General features: G+C 43.3%; 1 protein-coding gene across 4 annotated transcripts in view; it reads right to left on the bottom strand.

Moving 5' to 3' along the window:
- SGPP2 (sphingosine-1-phosphate phosphatase 2) overlaps positions 1–21,068 on the bottom strand; it is a 186,546-nt gene that overhangs the window by 22,260 nt on the left and 143,218 nt on the right. For all 4 annotated transcript variants that reach the window (XM_029616591.1, XM_029616593.1, XM_029616592.1 and 1 more), the window contains one exon: positions 12,029–12,118. In XM_029616591.1, the coding sequence (XP_029472451.1) occupies positions 12,029–12,118 (90 nt within the window). The remainder of the gene's footprint in view (positions 1–12,028; positions 12,119–21,068) is intronic.

Below are 21,068 nucleotides of genomic sequence, written 5' to 3'. Positions count from 1 at the left end.
GAGATTAGTCTCTAGGTCTAGATTAAGTTATCAGAGACAGAGTTACAGCCTACAAGGGAGCGAGGAGAACACTCCGCTGTGCAAGTTGTCAGCCTGTAACTTGTGCGTGTGTCTAGGATACCCGTGCTCAGATCTTGGCAGGGTCAATCAAGCTTCTTATGGTTATGACGAAGCAGGTCTGCGGTACTCTAGTAAGAAGCAAAAACAGCTTCTGTTTCTATGTTCCTAGATTGAAGGACACATGCCTAAATGTTTACTTGTGTCTGGTTTCAAAAATAGCCTCTACTTCAAATAGGCTTACAAAATAGGAAGCCGGTTAAACGCACACTTCAATCATTTAAAGTTTTAGGGGCTGATGTAATAAGGCGCGCTCAGTAGAGTGCACAGTTTAACCCGCAGTTGTGCGCACACTTTCTTTTTTTTATTCGCAAGCTTCACTGCCAGTGTAACAAGGGGTTTTGTGTACAAAAATACGTGCACACAACAATGTCTGTACAAGTTAGTGCTCTCTCAGACAGGTCCCATGCTAGGGATGGCATTAGTAATTGTCCCCAATGCAGAGAGGTATGCTGGCTTACCCCATGTTTTCTTGGCACCTGAACCTTAAATCCTAGTCTGAGGTGGGGTAAAGTTTCCTGGGCTAATGTCAATCTATGGGCGGAAACTGGAGTTCCAATGCCTGGATTTTATGCCCAGAAAACATGATTTCTGCACTGAAAATATTTTTTTTTTTGTGCATGTAAATTATATTTATGTGCAGAAAACACAAACTATGTTTTCTGCACATAAAAATGATTTATCCACATAAACACTGCATTCTGTGTAGAAAGCATTTTTTGCGCACAAAAGTCATTTTTTCTGAGCAGAAAACATGGTTCACTTGCATGCTAAGCCTTTTCCTTCTGCATTAGCGTACTATTGCTGCACTGGGAGTTTATTTTTTAATGTGTGCTGAACGGCAGTGCACAGTTTTTAATGCTCATCTTATTACACTGGCTGGAGTTCTGTGGAGTAGGCAGGGGTGCTATTAAGTGTTACAGTAGGTGAGATGCAAGCTGCCCTGGAACTAACATAATCAGTTACCTAACGACAGGGAGGGTATCTGACAAGGTAAGTAAACACAGCTACACCTAGGAAAAGTGGAGGGGCAGGACTCTAATTTACTGTACAAAAAAAAAGAGAGCCTCCAATAAGAGCTACTTATTATCTCCATGTGCCCGGCAGTGACTCAGGAGAAAAAGGAGAGACATTAGGAAGGGCTGAAGGGAAATGTGAGGAAGTGTGCCAAAGGTTCACCAAATTACTGCTTATAGAGCAAACATTGCTCAGAGTAACTCAAGTACAGTACCACACCGTGGGAGGCATTCTAACCCTTCTAGAATGATCCAGATAAAACATGTTTTTTGAAAAGGATGTTAAACTCGTAATCCTGTGTTATGCTATAGAGTATTCTAGCTGTTGCAGTGAAACATGACAAAACCCTTACGCAATTGAAAGCTACCCCTGATATCACTGGGCAGGAAAGCATTGTGCTGTGCAATCACATGATTCTGACAAAACTATTGGTGAAAAACATTTCACACACATTAAATATACATATGACTGCCCTACGTGCATGATGTAAGGTCTACAAGGTCAGAAAAGTGTGTGTGTGGGTAAGAGGTATGTGTAGTGAGAGCTGCGTACAAGCAGCATGAGTATGGTTAGAGGCATTTCTACGCACTGAGGGGTAGATTTTAGAAAAGGACGCGCAATTTTATAACATGCGCGTAGATGTGGTAAAAAGAGTATGCTGGTATGTATGCAAGAGGTCAGTGTGTTTAAAACTAAGGATGCAAGGGCAGGGGTGTGAATAAGGGTAAGAAAGATTTCTGTGTAATAAGAGTGTGCGTGTACATGTATGAGGTGTTTGTGGTTAGAATTATGCATATGTAAGGGATGTGCGTGTGCAAGAAGCGTGTCAGGCTGGAGGCGTGGTAATCCTGACAATTTAAAAACTGCTCCCCAAAGTAAAGCGTGGAATGCTTTTGTGGTTCACAGCATTCCATTTGGGACATGAAACAGACAGCCAGAGCACCACCAGTTACCATAACCGAAAGAGGTAAGGAGTGTTTTTGGAAAAAAGATCAGTTGGATTTTCAGAAAATTCAGGATGCGGCTTGAGAACCACAGATACCCCGCGTTCAAGCCTCCTTCGTGCATGGAAGTGAAAATACCACATGGGTGCCTTAGTATGAGGCAGCTAGGGAGCGCACTCACACCTCCCAGCTCTAACGGGAGGAAAGGCCCGCGATCAGGCAGAAGTCCCAGAACTCCCCATTTCCTCTGCCATGACTGGTTTCCACGCTCTCTGGGAGCCCTTTCATCTTCCTAGATATCTTTCTGTACCCTGCAATTTTACTTCACTGGTTTCACTATTATGGTTTTTTTTTTTTCCCCCCCTCGCTCTTTCCTTTTATTTTAACCACACGTAGAGGGCAATAATGAAAGCCATTTCTCTGGGTAAAGGTTTAATTATTGTCCACCCTCTATGTTTATGTCAACTCTGCCCCCAGACTGACCTCATCAGCTGGTACCGCCGGCCATTTAGACCTGTGCCGGAGAGAAGTGGGGGGCACTGGAATACCGCCAGCCTGATTTCACTAGGCTCCCCAGACTCTAACCCCATACCAAACTTTGTGTCCTCCTTCATTTTGAGCCTGAGGAGAACATTAAGGAGGACGAATGTCACCAGGTCGGTTTGACCCTCAATAAACCAGTCCTGCAGCCTCACTGGTTTATCCCCTCCTGTAAGCATTTCTCAGCAAGAAATATGCCCTCTAAGAAACAATGTGCCTAGGTCCTCTGGATAAAGTCTACTGGGATTCCAATGGTTGGGAAAAGAAGCAACTATTGTTTTCCCTGAATTCAGATAGCACAAAAGTCAAGGTGGTCAATTACCTAACACCACCCATTCTCCACAAAGCAACCATGGACAGTCTGTCACGTGACAACACAGGCCTGGTGAATGCCAGATCAGTGAATATAAAATTCCCTATCATCCACAGACATTATCAGTAAGCACCACCTAGATATTCTAGGGCTGAAACCTGACTAGATGAAAGCAGGGGGGTGTCCTATCACATGAACTATGCCCAACAGATTTCTCCATCAATCATCGACCCAGGCAAGGGAGATGTGGCAGAGAGGCATTTGACTTGTTCCTAGACTCTCAAACTACATAGGGTTCTGCTTTCTCAAATAGCTGACGCAGAGGTCATGCTAGTCCAGTTAGGACAGAGTCCCCCAAAACATACCCTTCTTCACCTGAACCCCTCAAGCTAATCAGAGGTCTGCTTGAGCTTCCTTAAGCTGGTAATCACAGACAACTTCAGTCTATATACAGAGACTCCAACTCCCAACACAACAACTCTCTGACTACTGTGACAGTGCTAGAATTTGTGCAAGCTATTAAACTGCCCGCTAATGAGAAGGGCCATATACTAAACCTGATATTCCCCTCAGGGGTGGATCTATCTGTTCACTAAGTTATCAGAATTACGATAAGGCCATTTTCGTGAAAATCAAATTCTTCATAGCAAATGACTTAAAACAGGTGAGCCCAGAGAGAATCTAGAAAGAGATCCAAGAGAAGCTCACTGCGGAGAATCTACTGAGGTGCTAGAATATCCCCCTATGGATGATTAAAAAATGTCAGTGACAGAGCAGGTAGATATTTGGAATACAAATTTAACAAAGGCCTTGACCAGAAAGTCCTATGCCCCATGCACAAACACCCACCATGGTACATGCTAGAACTAAGGACTCAGACACCTAAGGCATAAACTAAAAAGGAAATGGCCCAATGGAAATGGTCCTGGAGGAGGACATGCTAAAACGTAGAGCCCTGATGGCTACATGTTGCCAAGCCATAGTAGCCAAAAAGCAATATTTTTCACAATGTATCAAACCGTCCACTAATTCAACCAAGTAGCTATTTAAAATAACATCCTGCTACAGCCCAATCCTACTACAGACTACCCAATCTAAATTGACCTGTAATGGCAACACCTCCTTTTTCTCCAACAAAATCAAGATCTCTGTGATTCTTTTCAGAAGGACCTATAGAACTGTCCTCTGGCAAACCAGGACAATGCTAACCTGGCCCTCCTAGCCCAGATGTGGGGAAGTCATTCATTCCAGTAACAGAAGATGGTCTTAGAAAGACATTAAGGGGACTGTGACCAACTTCTTGCTACCTTGATCCTTGTCCATCAAAAATAGTGAAGCTAGCAAGTGGAAGCCTCATAAAACGGGCCACTAAAATTTATTACTCCTCATTCTCAGAAGCCCTACTGCCAACAGAACTCCAAAGGGCCATACTATATCCCCTAATAAAATAAACCACTGGAAGACTACGGCCCAGGATCTAACTTCTTTTTTTTTTTTTTTTTTTTAAGGGAAACTGGTGGAATGAGCAGTATGTACTCAACTCTGTGACTGGCTGGATGAGAGAAACTGGTTAGACACTTATCAGTCCTGGTTGAGATCTGCATATGAACAGTCTCCCTAATGGATGATCTCCATAGAAACTTTGATGGGAGCCTTGACATGGTACTGGTGCTACTGGATTTCTCAGCATCATCTGATACCATTGGCCATACTATTATGCTATTAGAGTTGGATGAGAGTGACATACAATTAGCATGTCTCAAATCCTTCCTATTAAATAGACAACAGTTCATATAATATTCTGGCTCCACATCCTGTCCCTCACCCCCCACAACACCTGACCCATCCTAGTCAATATCTACCTCAAGCCACTGGCACAGCTCATTTGGGCTATGGATCTCAAATTGTACATGCTCACAGATGATGTACAGCTTCTCATACTCACAGAACCAACAGTAGTGAGAAAGTTGTCTTCATGACTCACAACAATTCCAGAATGGGCTAAAAATAACTCTGCCTCAAGCCAAGTAAAACATAGATGCTGTGGATTTCTAATGCAAACAGCCAGGTTCCTGACATCAAAATCCCTTTTGGGACAAACAAACTCTCCCTAAAATCACAGGTTAGGAGCTTGGGAATCTTGTTAGACTTTGCACTATACGTTACTCTAGATTCAGGCTTATAAAACTGCATCTATTATCTACGACAACAATGTCCATACATTAGTCTGACAATAGTAGTTCATGCCATGATAATGTCAAGGCTAGACTACTGTAATGTACTGTACAATGGTCTGTCAACAAAAGAATTACATAAGCTTCAACTATGACAAGCAACCTAAGCATATCATACCCATTTTGAAAACTAAATAAATAAATTCACTGGCTTCCAGTGAGCTATATAGCCAAATGTAAAACCCTTTTCTTATCTTCAAAGCCCTGAGATGCAATGGCCCAGGTTACATGAAGAGCAGGCACCCTCTTTATGACCCTTCAAGACCTTTAACGTCATCCCAAGCAACCCCTCCCAGTCAGACCCTCACCAAAGCTCATCGGCAGACCTTCCCCAGAGCAGCCCCCTCTTACTGGAACTTGCGACCAGAAAGGCTGCACTGTATCCAAGACTACCTCCATTTCAGAAACATGCGAAAGGATGGCTTTTCTGCCAGGCCTTTGATGGTACGGGTGAGTGACTGAAAGCCTGTTAGGACCTGCCACATATACCATGACAGGTTAGTTCACCCGGCAGTCTATATGTAGATGTTATTTATTTAATGGCCAATCCAGGTTACAATAGTACCTGGCAAGTACCCAAACATTAAACAGACCCCATGCTAGTAATGCCAGTAATAAGCAGTGGTTATTTCCTAAGTCAACATGATTAATAGCAGTTTATGGACTTCACCCCCAAGAACTTCTCCAAATCGTTTTGAACCCAGCTGTACTGACTTCCTTAACCACATCTTCTGGCAATGAATTCCAGAGCTTAACTGAGCATAGAGTGGAAAAGAATTTTCTCTGATTTGTTTTAATTGTACTACTTTCCAACTTCATTGAGTGCCCTCTAGTCCTTGTATTATCTGAAAGAGTAAATAACTGATTCACATTTACCCATTAAAGTCCTTTCATGATTTTATAGACCTCTATGATATCCCTCCCCCTCCCCCCCCCCCCCCATCTCTTCTCCAAGCTGATCAGCCCTAACCTCTTTAGCCTTTCTTAATAGGGAAGACAATCCATGCCCTTTATCATTTTGGTCGCCCTTCTCTGTACTTTCTCCAGTGCAACTATATCTTTAAGATGTGTGACCAGAATTGCACACAATATTCAAGGTGTGACCTTACCATGGAGCAATACAGAAGCAATATGAGATTCTCCGTTTTGTTCACCATTCCTTCCCCAATAATTCCTAACATTCTGTTTACTTTTTTGACCGCTGCCACACACTATGATGCCTAGATCTCTTTCCTGGGTGGTAACGCCTAAGCTGAAACCCATCATCATGTAACTACAGCATGGACTATTCTTCCCTATATGCAACACCTTGCACTTGTCCACGTTAAATTTCATCTGCCATTTGGAAGCCCAATCTTCCAGTCTCGCAGGGTCCTCCTGCAATTTATCACAATCCACATGTGATTTAACTACTCTGCATAATTTATTCATATAGTTTTTAATTACATATATACACAAATATTTGCACCAATTACTGATTTTAATGTCTAATTTTATTTACTTACACCTGTAATTATATATCTGTGCTGGCTTTTATCTGTTAACGGTTTTCTCTCTATTTATCTGCCCTAACTGCACTTGACATGCTAAGATATGTTATGATCTCTTCTAATCTTGTTGTACACCACCTTGGGTGTATCTTTTTCCAAAAAGGCAGTTAATGAAGTGTAATAAATTAAAGACATAATGTGCTTTTACCCAGATATGTTTGTGGGGTTAGGTCAGGGAAGGTAACCTCGCATGTTTGGGATGTTGAAAGCTACACATATTTTGCTTTAAAAAGGTACCGGCAGAAAAAGCAGGTGCAAGTCTGTGCAAGCTCTTTTGAGGCGGACAATAAAAGCAAAACTGCGGTAGTTTTTATTTTCATTTTGGTGGCGAACCTTACAGGTACAAAACATCCACAGGGGGCGGCCACATCGAAGGGAGTTTGAATTATCTAACCCTTTAGGCATTACTGGGGCAGTACCGAGCATGTGCATTCGCTTGAAACAAAAGAAAGAAAAACCAATGAAATTTGGTCGTTTTTCCTTTTGATTTGCTTTGAATATCCTTTCTTTAAAACACTAAGATTCTCCAGTGCCGGTTCAGGCCTCCTCTGGGGTTCTGCCAATCAGCTGGGGCCAGCACCTATTCCAGCTGGGGCTGAGCAGAGCCCTGCCCGGGCCTCTCCAGGCCCCTCCAACCTGACCTGGTCCTGAAAAAAAAAGCTGCAGGAGCCAGAGGCCTTCCACTTACCCCTTTCCATGGGAGTCCTGTATCATGAAAGGGACAGGATGGATGTCCACTCACCTCCCCCCTACTAGTGTCCCTTTAAAAATGGTGCTGAGTCTGCTGCCATAGTGATGTCACAAAATGGCGCCAGTCTTAGGACTGGCTGGTGACATTTTGTTGTATAGACATCCATTTGTACAATCATACATCAAAATAGCACAAGGCAGCCTGCCCTGAGACTTATGCCATCTTGACATCACTATGACGCTTGTCTCTGGGCCATCTGGTGCCATGTTCAAGAGATGCTGGTGAGGCAGGAGGTGAGTTGGTTTTTTTTTTTTTTTTTTTAATGGAGGAGGAAAGGGAGGTCCTATTTTGGTTTTCATTGTTTTTTGGAGGGGGTTATTGTTTATTTTGGACCGGCAAACTGAACTAAAATATACATTAAATGAAACCAGGAAACCCCTCTAACCCCCCCCCCCCCCCCCGAAATAAAAAAATAAAAAAAGAAATTTGTGGGCTACTCATCCATAGGCAGCAAACATGCAAACTGTCCTGCCAGTAAATGTTCCTGAATCAGAATTCTCCACTCTGAAGTGAACAGACCTGCATCTTCTTTCTTTTTCCATAAATTAAAAACAAAGAGCGTCTCTGGTGCCTGCACTAATAGCTGAGCCACGTGAGCGCCGTGTTATGCTGTATAACGTGCAGCAATCGGACTGGCTGAGTCCAGTGGCTCAAAACACGTGATCCGAGAGAAAAAAAAAAACGCGGGAACCAAATTGACCAGCACAGTTCCCCTGAGCTGCGGTCTGAACTAGCGCAGGCAAGAATTGGGATTTTCAGTTCACAGGTAAAAAAAAAAAAAAAAAAATTACCTCTCAGGAGCATTGAAAATGTCAGTCCCAATGACAACAGTGCCCTCCAGTCTCAGTTTCAGGCAATTAATCCACTATTGCTCAAGCAGGAAATATGATGATGGAAAGGAGTGAAGCCACCTTTATTTATTTATTTTAGCATTTTTATATACCGGTAGCCGTATGCACATCGTACCGGCTTACAAGGAACCGTAGGAAGGCCAGAAACAAGGCACGGCCGTTACATAGAACGCATAAGAATAACATTTGAATGCGTTCAAAAGGTACATAGAAAGATTAATTATCAATGAGTGGGTAAAACAAATTAAAATAAGCTGAAGTTAACTTGGTAAGATAAGATTTCAGTTAAGGGCGGCAGATTCTATAAGAATTATATAGGTCTAAGGATGGGACGAGGACGGGTGTTTAGAGGGGTATTACAAGAAGTAAGGGGGGGGGGGAGGGGAAGGGTGAGCACCTAAACCTGATGCTGTTTACAAAGAGATACATAATGAGGAACGGAATTAGGCTTTATTATTTCATTTATATTCTGATTTTTGGCACTGTGGGTATTTCCCCGACAGTTCATATCTGAGACAACACAGGATAAAGTGACTTGCCCAGGGTTACAAGGAGTGGCAGAGGGATTTGAACCCTGCTTTCCCCGGTTTGTAATCTGCTGATCTAACCACTAGGATATTCCTAATAAGTGGCATAAATCAAGAATGCTGAACCCGGTGCCTTTTTAAATTGCCGCACGCTGCATTAATGCTGCTTTAATTTTAAACCGCTGCTACACAAGTGGTGACTTGTGAGCCATTAGCAGACCATCAGAAGCTTTAGTGCAGATCTCAGGTTACAGCCTGCCTCTGCGGTCTCTCTGAACCTCACAGCTGGGGGGTCCGGAACCTCTGCTCTTAATGCGTCTCCTCCCCCCTCAATCCTTACAAGTGCTCAAGGGTAAGCATTTTCATCAGCTGAAGCAGCAGCATCGAGACTCCCCTCCGATGTTATCTTGCAGCCACCGCATCTGGATTCCAGAGAATCTATCCTAGCACATTTACTTAAAACCCATGCAGGGGACAGTTTCACCGAGTTCTGCCACTGGTGGAATAAATCTTGGATTGTGCTAGCTTTGGGGATTTTGCAAGTAAAGAAGTAATTCCCCAAAGCAAAGTGAAACTTGCCGATCAAGGACGGCCTCGGACTTTCGAGAGGGAAAAAACCGTGGGTGGCACGAAGCCATGGATTTTTTTTTTTTTAATTTAAATTCTTTTATATACCGAAGTATAGCAGATTGCCTTTACTCCAGTTTACATTGTAACAATTCATACAAGAAACACAGTTTTCTGTTTTTTTTAACTCATAACGTAAGAACAGAAAAATATGAAAATAACACCTCAACAGAGGTAGAGTAAAACAAGTTAGCAGTATACAATGTACATCTTAAGTTCGAAGAAATTTAATACAGAAGTATTAGGGTTCAAGATGAGGATTAATGTTATTCGAAATAGTCTGTGAATGATTGTCTAAACAACCAAGTTTTTAGTTCTTTTTTGATGAGGTGGAAGAGTAGCCTCGTGGTTGGAGCAACAGGCTGACAACCAGAGAAGCCACTGCTGCACCCTGTGACCCTGGGCAAGACACTTCACCCTTCAAAGTCTATTAAAACAAGAGTTTAGCGCCCAGTAAAATGTGATTTGTGCACATAACTCATATTTTACGCACAGAAAACATGGTTTTGTGTGTGCAAATCATTTTTTCCACGGAGAAGGAATTTTTTGGGGGAAAATAATTTGTGCATATTTTGTGTGTAGAAACAAGCTGTGGGCAAAGCATGCTTTTTGAGCATAAAATACTAAGTCCAGGTCCGGTCCCAGAACATTAGCCCTGGAAACTTTACTCCATCTGGGACCAGGAGCTAAGTTTCCAGTGCTAAGAAAACATGAGCTAAGCCAGTGTGCCTCTTTGCATTGGGGTTAATAACTATTGCCATCATTCACATGGAATTTCCATGTGAGGGTGCTAACATAAAACGCACATTGCTTGTGCTTTTATTGTCTGCAAAACTCCTTGCTGCGTCGGGAGTAAGGTCTGCACACAAAAACTGCGTGCTGTGCCAAGCACGCCTTATTGCATCAGTCCCTTAAATTATAAGTCCTTTGGGGATAGGGAAATGGCTACTCTATCTGAATGTAACTTGCCTTAAGCTACCAATAAAAAAGTACATGCTAAATAATTAAAACAAAATAAGCACCAATTTTTCCCCAAGAGTGCCCTAGAATTTGGCAAAGCCTTTTTCTCTGTTATCTAAAACCAGTGCAAAAAGCACTAAGGGCCCAATATTCAGAGATATCCAGCTACGTAAGTTGGCTGGATAAGACTTATTTGGTTAACTGACATGGGATATTCAGCAGCACGGCTGTGCTGTTGAGTATTCCCATATTCGGTGCCATTTTAGCTGGATACTTGCAATTTATCTGGCTACGGGGAGCTGAATATCAGCCTCTAACAACTTTTCCTTGATATTGCAGTTTAATGCAAAATCTAGATTTTTTTTTTAAATTAAATAAAGGTTGTGTTTGGGAGTCCTGTGTATTCCCTGAGCAAATTGTATTTCTACAACAAACTAAGAAGTAAAGAGGAATTAATATATTTCATCATTGTGATATTATGGATATTGACAGAATCAACAGCATTACCAGGTTGGATAATTTAAAAAAACAAACAAAAAACAAACAAAAAAAAAGAACAAAAAACGAAGTACTTTGCAAATTGTATAATGAAAATTACTCTTCCTATGAGGTCAATTTTCAGCAGTATACGCAGTTCAGCAGATGTGCGCGTAAATCGGTGCATCTAAAGTTAAGGCTGTATTTTATAAACTGTGTGGAGACAGTTGCACAATTCATAAAATATTGTGCATCTCCGCCCAACAATACCCATGTCATGTGCATATTTTTTATTTTAAATAGTTTGTGCATATATTTTATAGAAGTACATATATATGGAGGAAATAATTGTATCCTGTGTGTGTAATAACCCTCAGTCTATTTTATAATGTGTACGGAATCTACTTATGAAAATACTAACTTGTGCGTGCGCTTTTCACCATCAGTTTACCAACAACTCTACCCATTTATCCAGACCTACCCCCCCCCCCCCTGCTTCAACTAGACCTTCCAACCACTTTACCCTGCTCTCCCCCCCAAAAACTGCAGCGACAAGACAGGGGCGATTTCATTTCTGTGATGAGACCAGCAGGGTGTAAAAACGTGGGGGTGCATGGTGCGCATACAAAATATTTACTCCTGGGTGGTCTTCTGAACCCCCACCTTTTTTACCTGCATAGAGGTAACATTTTCTGACCTGAAAAGTGGTTTTCCCTCACCCAAGGGCTACATATACCCCTGTATATCCTGATTTCATGCACACAGCCCCCATGTAACTCTTAGAAAATTGAACCCATAATGTCTTCCTCATTAGATGTGTAGGAAGAACAGAAGAGCACAGAGTACCGCTAGGTTATTTAGACAGCAAATACTTTCTTCAAGTCAGAGTAATGAGTGCAAGGTGGCAATCAATGTTCATATTTAAATGGTTTAACTTTTCAGTTCCAACAACCTGAAGAAAATCTCTTGCTTGGGGACGAATCAAATTTTGTATAGGGGAAGTAGAATCAATTCTGCTGTACAACACCTACGCCTGCCAAATGAAGTGCTGGGATAGATACTGAAACGAAAGGAGTTCCTGTCACCAGAATACCACTGAAAAAAACGACACAAAACTTACCAGCACTGTGTGCATTCCTGCGTAAAGTCTGCTGAGAGACACCAGGGCCGAGAGAATGAACGCCACTATTAATCCCATTTCGAGTGGATACTGTGGAGAGAAAAAGGTCATAAGAAAACCATTCCATCACTGTATATGTAATTAACATGAAAGTAATCTGTACTAAGTCTTCAACTTTACTTCTCATGCCTGAGTTCAAATTACATAACCTTAGATAGCCATACTGCACCCACAGTTACACTAATATTGCACTATTAGCTGCTATCATAGTTACAGGCTCCTCTTGTGTCCAGCTTCATTAGGACTTATAGCAGATAAGAACTAGAACTATTATCATATGGGGGAAATATTGCCTTTTGGGGTGAAATAGTGACTTCCAATGGTCAATACTCCCATTTTTAATTTCAGGCATACTACTGGTAGTTAGTACCAATTTTTCAGAGGCAAAATGTTTGTATTATAAATCTCAAGTCTAGTCAATATGTGTCTATAGACATGCATGCATGTACATGATATCATTACATATATAAGCATATGGAATTAAAAGTTCCTGTGTTTAAATCTGCAGTTTCAATTGCATCAAACCTCACACTGTCTAATTTTAATGTTGAACAAATCAGTTGACCAGCATAACAGGCCAGAGGAGTCAAAACAATATCATATGTAGCAGCCAGCTGAAAATTACTTAATGACAACTGGGGGCTTTTCAAGAGCTTAAAATTCTGAAGCGTATATGTTGTATGCACACACTGACAAATTAAAACACCTCACTGTTAAACTTTTACCATCATGTTACAAATGAATGTAACAAGTACTGCATGTGCTTGTAGAAACCTGGCAAGACATGGATGTTAAATGTTTTAATCTAGTAAGCAGTTATTACATAGCATGACTGAAGAGGAATGATTCATTTTCACCAGTGACATCAGTCGGTCAACTCATGATGTCAAACACTAGGGCCATTTGTTAAAATACAGATCTCATTTGGTTAGATAGTTCAAATTTTGTGTGGCTTAACCATGTACCAATAAAATGTATTACTAAGAGCCAACACTTTCTGAAGTTGTTTCTTCCCAATATATTAAATTTACCATAATAAAATGTATTGCATTTAGGGAAAAAATCTTTATGGAGGTTAGGACTTTTCAGCTTGGAGAAGAAACAGCTGAGGGGGGATATGATAGAGGTGCTTAAAATCATGAGAGGTCTAGAAAGGGTAGATGTGAATCAGTTATTTACTCTTTCGGATAATAGAAAGACTAGGGGGCACTCCATGAACTTAGCATGGGGCACATTTAAAATTAATCAGAGAAAGTTCTTTTTCATTCAACGCACAATTAAACTCTGGAATTTGTTGCCAGAGGATGTGGTTAGTGCAGTTAGTATAGCTGTGCTTAAAAAAGGATTGGATAAGTTCTTGGAGGAGAAGTCCATTACCTGCTATTAATTAAGTTGACTTAGAAAATAGCCACTGCTATTACTAGCAACGGTAACATGGAATAGACAGTTTTTGGGTACTTGCCAGGTTCTTATGGCCTGGATTGGCCACTGTTGGAAACAGGATGCTGGGCTTGATGGACCCTTGGTCTGACCCAGTATGACATGTTCTTATGAGGCCAATATTCAGCTTCTATCCAGCTGAACAAGTTAGCGGTTGCACTGCTGAATATACCTGGCTATCTTAGAGTTAGCCAGGTAAGTTTATCCAGCTAACTGTAGAGCAGTCAAATAGCTGTCCTACTCCTATCCAGCAAACAAAGCTGGATATTGCTGAATATTGCCCCGGAATGCCCTGCCCCACCCCCATTTAGCCGGCTAAGTGACAGTTGCTGGCCGTGCCCGAACAGTGAAAAGGCCAGGCTCCGATATAGGCATAAGCAACTGCCCAGGGCTTCAAATTTGGAAGGCACCAAATATGCAAACCAAAGAGGAGCCCGCTTCTACTTTATTTAGGGTCATGCCAACACAGCTTCAAAGGGGCACCACCGTGGCACTCTGCCTATGGGTGACAAAATTTTAAATCCAGCCCTGGAAATGGCACCACTTAGCCGGCTAAGTCTGAACTTAACCAGCTAAGTGGCAATGAATATCAACCTCTATCTGTAAGGTATCTTCAGGTTTAATGTACAGGAAATATGTTTTATTTCTAAAGCAATGGAACAGAACCACATATACCCAATCAGGCCGATGCAATACCATGCGCTCAGGCTAGTGCACAGGTTAACCCGTGGTTGGATACTGTTTGGTCACGCATCCATAACCCCTTATGCAATAAGGGGATTAGCGCATCCAAAACACAAGTCACCCCAATTACACCATCTTGCGAAACCCTACTGATCAGTCTCCAGGCCCTAGGCTTCCGACAACTCATCAACTCACCCACACACAATGCTGGTCATACCCTCGACCTCCTCTTCACCAACACCCACATCACCTCGCCCAACACCCCATCTGCCACCCCCATACCATGGTCCGATCACTTCATTATCAACGCCCATCTTACTATCAACACCACCCTCCCCAGAAACCACCTCTCATAGGATAAGTCCAACACCTCCAGAAAGACCATCACTTTCCGTAAATTCTGCTCTTCAGAGGACCTCACCCTTGCCTTTGACAAAACAGACAAAAATCTGGACCTCACCAGCCCAGACACAGCTCTGCAATCCTGGAACAACATCAACACCAGGATAGCTGACGAATTCTGCCCCTTGATACACAAAAAAATACCTCTTTCAACCACCGACAAAAAACCATGGTACACTAACGAACTCAGACTGATCAAACAAGACCTCAGAGCAAAAGAGCGCTCCTGGCGCAAAAAACCCTCACCCACACTCAAGTCAACATACAAACACACGCTACATATTTACTGACAGGCCACCATACAAGCAAAAAAGGATTTCTACGCAACTAAAATCCACAACTATCAATTCAACTCCAATGTCCTCTTCTCTTATGTTGCAGAGCTCACTAAGCCCCCCCACAATCCCCAACTCCCAAGAAGAAAACTCTAATGAAAAATGTGCTGAATTGGCTAAATATTTCCAAAACAAAATTCATAATATTCTCCTTCGATTCACCTCCAAACCCTCCGCCACCCCTCCCTTTCCTTCCAAAACCAAGGGAATCACCTTTCACACCTTTGACAACACCTCCACACTGGAAATAGAAAATATACTAAAAAAGATGAAACCCGCCTCCCACACTGCTGACATCATCCCCTCTAAAACCCTCCTCTCCATCCCCACCTCCATAGCCAAACTCCTCGTAGACCTTATCAACTGCTCACTTACTTCGGGCAAAGTCCCAGACCCTCTTAAACTTGCTATCGTCAAGCCCCTCCTAAAAAAACCCACCTTAGATGCTAATGACCCCTCCAACTATCGGCCCATATCCAACCTGCCTTTTGTATCCAAAATCCTCAAAAAAGTAGTCAATACCCAACTCTCCGATTATCTGGAAGACCATAACATCCTGCATCCCTCCCAATTTGGCTTCCGGAAAGGTCGTAACACTGAAAACCTCCTCCTAGCTATCACTAATACAGTTCACATAGGTCTGGACCAAGGAAACTCCTATCTACTCGCCCTCCTAGATATCTCTGCGGCCTTCGATACTGTCAACCACCAAATCCTCCTATCCCGGTTGTCAGAGATAGGCATATCAGGCACAGTACTCTCTTGGTTCACATCATTCCTCACCCACAGAGAATACCTAGTTAAAATTAACCATTCTCAATCCCCACCCATCCCCCTCTTGCAAGGTGTCCCACAAGGTTCCTCCCTATCCTCCACCCTTTTCAATATCTATCTCCTCCCTCTCTGCCACCTACTCACTGACCTCGGGCTCAATTTCTTCCTGTATGCAGATGATGTGCAGATCCTCATCCCCATTCAAAAAACCATCAAAGACACTCTGCAATTCTGGGACTCCTGCTTAGCCTCCATCAACGTTCTTTTAACCAACCTCCAGCTTGCACTCAATACAACCAAAACAGAAATTCTCCTCATATCTGACAATCCTGAACTCACTTCTCAGACCTCATCCAACATCCCCCTCCCCCTCCCCTCCCACACTGCCTCCCCCTTGTACCATCCATAAGAGATCTAGGTGTAGTATTAGACCAACACCTCAACTTTAAACCCTATATCAAATCACTTCTAAAAGGGGGATTCTTTAAACTACACATTCTCAAAAAAATAAAACCCCTCCTCCACGCCAGATTTCCGTCTAGTTTTGCAGTCCACCATTCTATCAAAATTGGACTACTGCAACTCCCTTCTCATAGGCCTCCCTTACTCTACCATCAAACCCTTACAAATCCTGCAAAACTCCATGGCAAGAATAATCACCGACACCCGAAAAAGAGAACATATCACCCCAGTCCTAAAGGATTTGCATTGGCTCCCCATCCCCTTCCGCATAAAATACAAAACCCTCACCATTCTTCACAATGTACTCTATAGCAACAACCCCGCCTGGCTCAAGGAAATGCCACGTTTCCGTGCATCCAATCGTCCTTCAAGAGCCACCTTAGCTGGTACCCTTCACACCCCACCACTCAAAACTGCACATCTCGCCTCCACCAGAGATAGAGCATTTACCATAGCAGGACCCACCCTATGGAACTCACTCCCCACCTCTCTCCGCCTCGAACCCTCCCTACTCAACTTCAAAAAAGGCATCAAAACATGGCTCTTTCTGCAGGCCTACCCCGACTCTAACCAAACCTAATCCCCCCTGCCCCCTCCACACCGCCACCTCACGTCCTACCACACCACCCTCCAAGTAAATGTTAATTATGCAAACAATTGAAATGCAAAGATTTTGTTAATGATGTTATTCCAGTAAGAATATTGTTAAGACCGTTATTTCAGTTCCTATCTACTTTTATCTCCTTCTCTCCTACTCTTGCCTTTCACGCCCCTCAGGCTCTAGCTTTCTCCCCACCCCACCTCGCTTCCTTTTCCTCCTCTGCTCCCCTTCCCCTCTCCCGGTTTTTTGTAATTTCTATTTCCTTTTCTCCATGAGTTTATTGTGAACCGGTATGATGTGACTCACGAATATCGGTATATTAAAAGTTCATAAATAAACAAGTCCAAACCAATGCGTAGCTAATTGTGCTCATCACATGTAAATGCCATGTTGATGAGGCTATTAGCTAGTACCCCCTTATGTAAAAAAATAAACGTGTATCCGCCCGCACATTTTTACCCTCAAAAATTAACGCCAGCCCTACTGCAGCCACCACACAGGGATGCAGTTTGCTCCACTCCTGCACCCTCTACCCCAGGGTCTGTTACTCCGGCCATTTAGTGGAGATTCCAAAGGGTCTCCATATAAATAATAAATATATTTTTTCTTTTATTGCCAAGATGAATGTTTTGCATGCTGCCTTTTCTTTCTAATAGGAGATGCAAGATACTCTTCACCCCACAAGTAGAAATAAAGAATGGATCTAGAAAGAACATGATTCTGTGCTTACTAGCTTCTGTCTTGCTTCACTGGTAACAAGAACACTGAATTGTCACTTCTGTATCACAGTCTGCATCACTTCTGAGTCACATTTACAAAAAAAAAGTGATACTTGTCATAAACAGGGCCGCTGGTCTCCAGTGATTCCATGGTTGCTACGATTTTGGTCTTTGCTGCAAAATCGTAGCAACCCCTGGGTATTGGGGCAGCAGCTTGAGGATCAGGGGTATATGAGTAGCCACCACACCGTGTACAGATAGCTGGTGGGAGGAGAGTGGCAGCATCTTGGGATGGGCCATCCTCCTCTATTACCCAGGACCAAACTTTCAGGCTGACACACTGTTGAGTGCCTGCTTTCCTAACATGCGCCCAGCCACCTCTCCTGGGCAAGCGATACAATATTTAAATGAGGGGTCACGATAAAATGGAGGCGCTAGGGACAATTGCACATCCTAGTGCCTCCTTGGCAGCAGAAGCCCAGGAGAGGTGGCTGTTAGCGGGTTTGGAAAACGGATGCTCAATTTCACGAGCGTCCGTTTTCCTAACCTGTGCACAACCACCTGTTAGGAAAATGGACGCTTGTTAATTGAGCATCCCTTTTCCTAACCTGACCGCCGGCAAACTATTTTTTTTTTTTTACCTTTTGGTTCCTCTGACTTAATATCGCTACAATATTAAGTCGTAGGATGTACAGAAAAGCAGTCTTTCTGCTTTTCCGTACGCTTTTTTGGGCTGCTCAGAAATTAACGCCTGCTCTGGGCAGGCGTTAATTTCTGAGCGTAAAAATGTGTGGGTCGGGTGCATTTTTTTTTGATCTGGGGAGAATAGCTAATAGCCTCATCAACATGCATTTGCATGTGATGAGCGCTATTAGTTTTGGGGGAGGATGGACACGTTTTGGACACGCTAAACCCCTTATGGTATAATGGGTTGCGGACATGCGCCCCAAATACGTGTCCAACTGCGGGTTAAACAGTGCGCTCACCTGAGCGTGCTTTACTGTATCTGCCTGTTGGAGTTTAGACTGTATGGCACTACAGTTTCCTGTGTGGTTTAAACTGCGAGTCAGGTCCTGTGTGGCAAAGGAAGGCACTGCCACGCTCCTTCTCCTCCTGTTAGCCAATCAGAATGGGGACAATGAGAGTTAGAAAGGGTATAGGGTAGCTGGTGCATGCATGAGTGGGCTTCTGTGTGAGAGACAGAGATGGGTTTAGTGCTGTGTGTGTAAAACAGAGAAAGGGTTTCAGTACCAGGGACAGTGTGCTTGTGACTGGATTGTGCCAAGTGGAGAGAGAAAGTGGGAGATGAAATTCTCTCTTTTTTGGTCTTGGATCCCCCGTCCCAATCTCTGGCATCCCCCCCTAATCTTCGATCCTTCCTCCATTCTTCTCCATCATCCACAAGAGTCTATCCCTAGCCTGATCCCCTTCCTCCCTTCACCAATCACAAAGATACCTTTTAACCCTACCCACAAAAAAACGAAAAAAAGAACAAAATAGCCACTGCCATTAGCAATGGTTACATGGAATAGACTTAGTTTTTGGGTACTTGCCAGGTTCTTATGGCCTGGATTGGCCACTGTTGGAAACAGGATGCTGGGCTTGATGGACCCTTGATCTGACCCAGTATGGCATTTTCTTATGTTCTTATGTAATAAGTCACCAGACACATAAGGTTGAAAAAAAAAAGTATATTTTTATAAAGCAAAAAAATAAAATAAAAAAAAATTACTTAACATGCAAATTTAAGCACACATGCCACCAACCTAACGATTGCTACCAAATCTACTCCTGAGCTGCCACAGGAAAACTGGAACCTGTGATTATAACCAAGAACACAGTGCACTGCTCCTTTAAGATGAATCCTTCTGTTTCTTGTGCAGCTCAGCCTCAGGAATTGGAGTGAGGAAATGCTGAATCATTGTGCAAGCTGTCAGGGAGAACAGATCCTTTCCTACTGGAAGTCAGAACTCTACATCCTCAGACGTGCGTCAAAGGACAGGGAGAGGCGCTGTGCCGCAGCTGAACATAAGAGCATACGCATGCACACCCCGATATCTGAAAGCTCCTAAGAGGGAGACCGGGTGAGATGACGAGGGAGACGCCTTCATCTTGCCATAGGCTAGAGCTGGATGCGCAGGATGACTTGTGTATGATACGACACGTATAGACTGAGAACACACTGGGGCAGTCCTTGTGCACAGCACTTACACCAGAGGTGTCTTGTTCTTGATATTTGAAGAAGAATGGGTGTTCAGTGTGTCTTTTGTGAATGGGTTCTCTGCTTTTGTTTTTAAGAATCCTCTACCCTGGTAAGGGAAGAGAGCCTCTTAAGAATGCACTAGGCCTGTGTGTGCATGCGGGGCTGACCATAGGGGAATGTAGAGCCTGGGAGGATTCAGTGAGTCCCTTAACCTTACCCCCAACATTGAAGAGGGGATGGTTTTCCACTGAAATTGAAGAGCAGGTATGTGGGGAAGGGGGGGGGGCCCAATCATCTGTCTCTGGGGCAGTTGCCAAAATTGACACCCTCCCCCCCCCCTCAACCCCCAAGGATAGCCAAGTGTGCATGTAATCTCCTTAAACCCAGTGCCACGGATGAGGTGGGGCAAATAGGGCCCCTGCCCGGGAGTCATGTTTAAAAAGGGCATCACTGCAGTTTTCCAGTGGTTGTAGCAGCAGCAGCAGGAGTAGCAGATGAGAAAACTGGCACAATATGTGAGCTGGTGCACACTCATTGTCCTTGTAGCTGTCCTGCCTCTCGCCCAGGTTTTCTTGGTAACAAAGTTTGGGCAGGAGGGAGAGGAAATGGGGTTTATTTATTTAAAAACATTTGCATGCTGCACTATCCAAAGTCCTAGGCGGCTCACAGAGATACAACCATAATAAAATGAAAAACTTAAAAACAAACACATAAAACATAATAAAAACAAATACTTAAAACAGTCATCAATAATAACGAGACAGCATGGGTTGCTGCAGGGCCGTGATCCTGTCCCAGTTCACTCGCCCCATGCTGATTTTCTCTTCTATCATTACAGCTCCTGTCACTGCCACCTGAACATCTTTGACATTGTGGGCTCTGGGGGTCCTGCATCAGCCAAAAGAGATGGAGGAGAGGATCCAGAAAAGGGGCAAGGGTGGAAGAAAGGATAAGAGGCATGTGAGAGTGAGATAAACAGATATAGAGAGGTGCTACTGAGGGTTGGGGAAGAAAGCAATAGGAGGATAGTGGGCAAAGTGAAGAGAGGGATTAATGCTGCTGGGAAGTGAGAGAGAGGTTCTTGGGTAGTGAGTGGATACAGAGAGAAAGGGGAATGGATGCTTCTGGAGTGGGGCAGATAGATGTTGGGCAGGGTTAGGAAAGACAGTGTGAGGGTACTGTTTGCAGTGCTCACCTCCCACCAGCAGGGGCCCTCAATGGGCCAGACTACCTCCTACTTGGAGGACCTGCCGGCGGCCATGTTCCCTGCACTGCTACAGAATATAAAAACTGTCCTTACAGTGAGTTCTTTGCTACAGCTTGGAGTCTCTCCTAGTCTTGTGGCCCTATTACTCTGTTT

Source organism: Rhinatrema bivittatum, chromosome 9 (genome assembly GCF_901001135.1).
Source record: "Rhinatrema bivittatum chromosome 9, aRhiBiv1.1, whole genome shotgun sequence".
In the NCBI taxonomy this organism is placed as follows: Eukaryota; Metazoa; Chordata; class Amphibia; order Gymnophiona; family Rhinatrematidae; genus Rhinatrema; species Rhinatrema bivittatum.
This window is presented reverse-complemented; position numbering and strand designations above follow the sequence as displayed.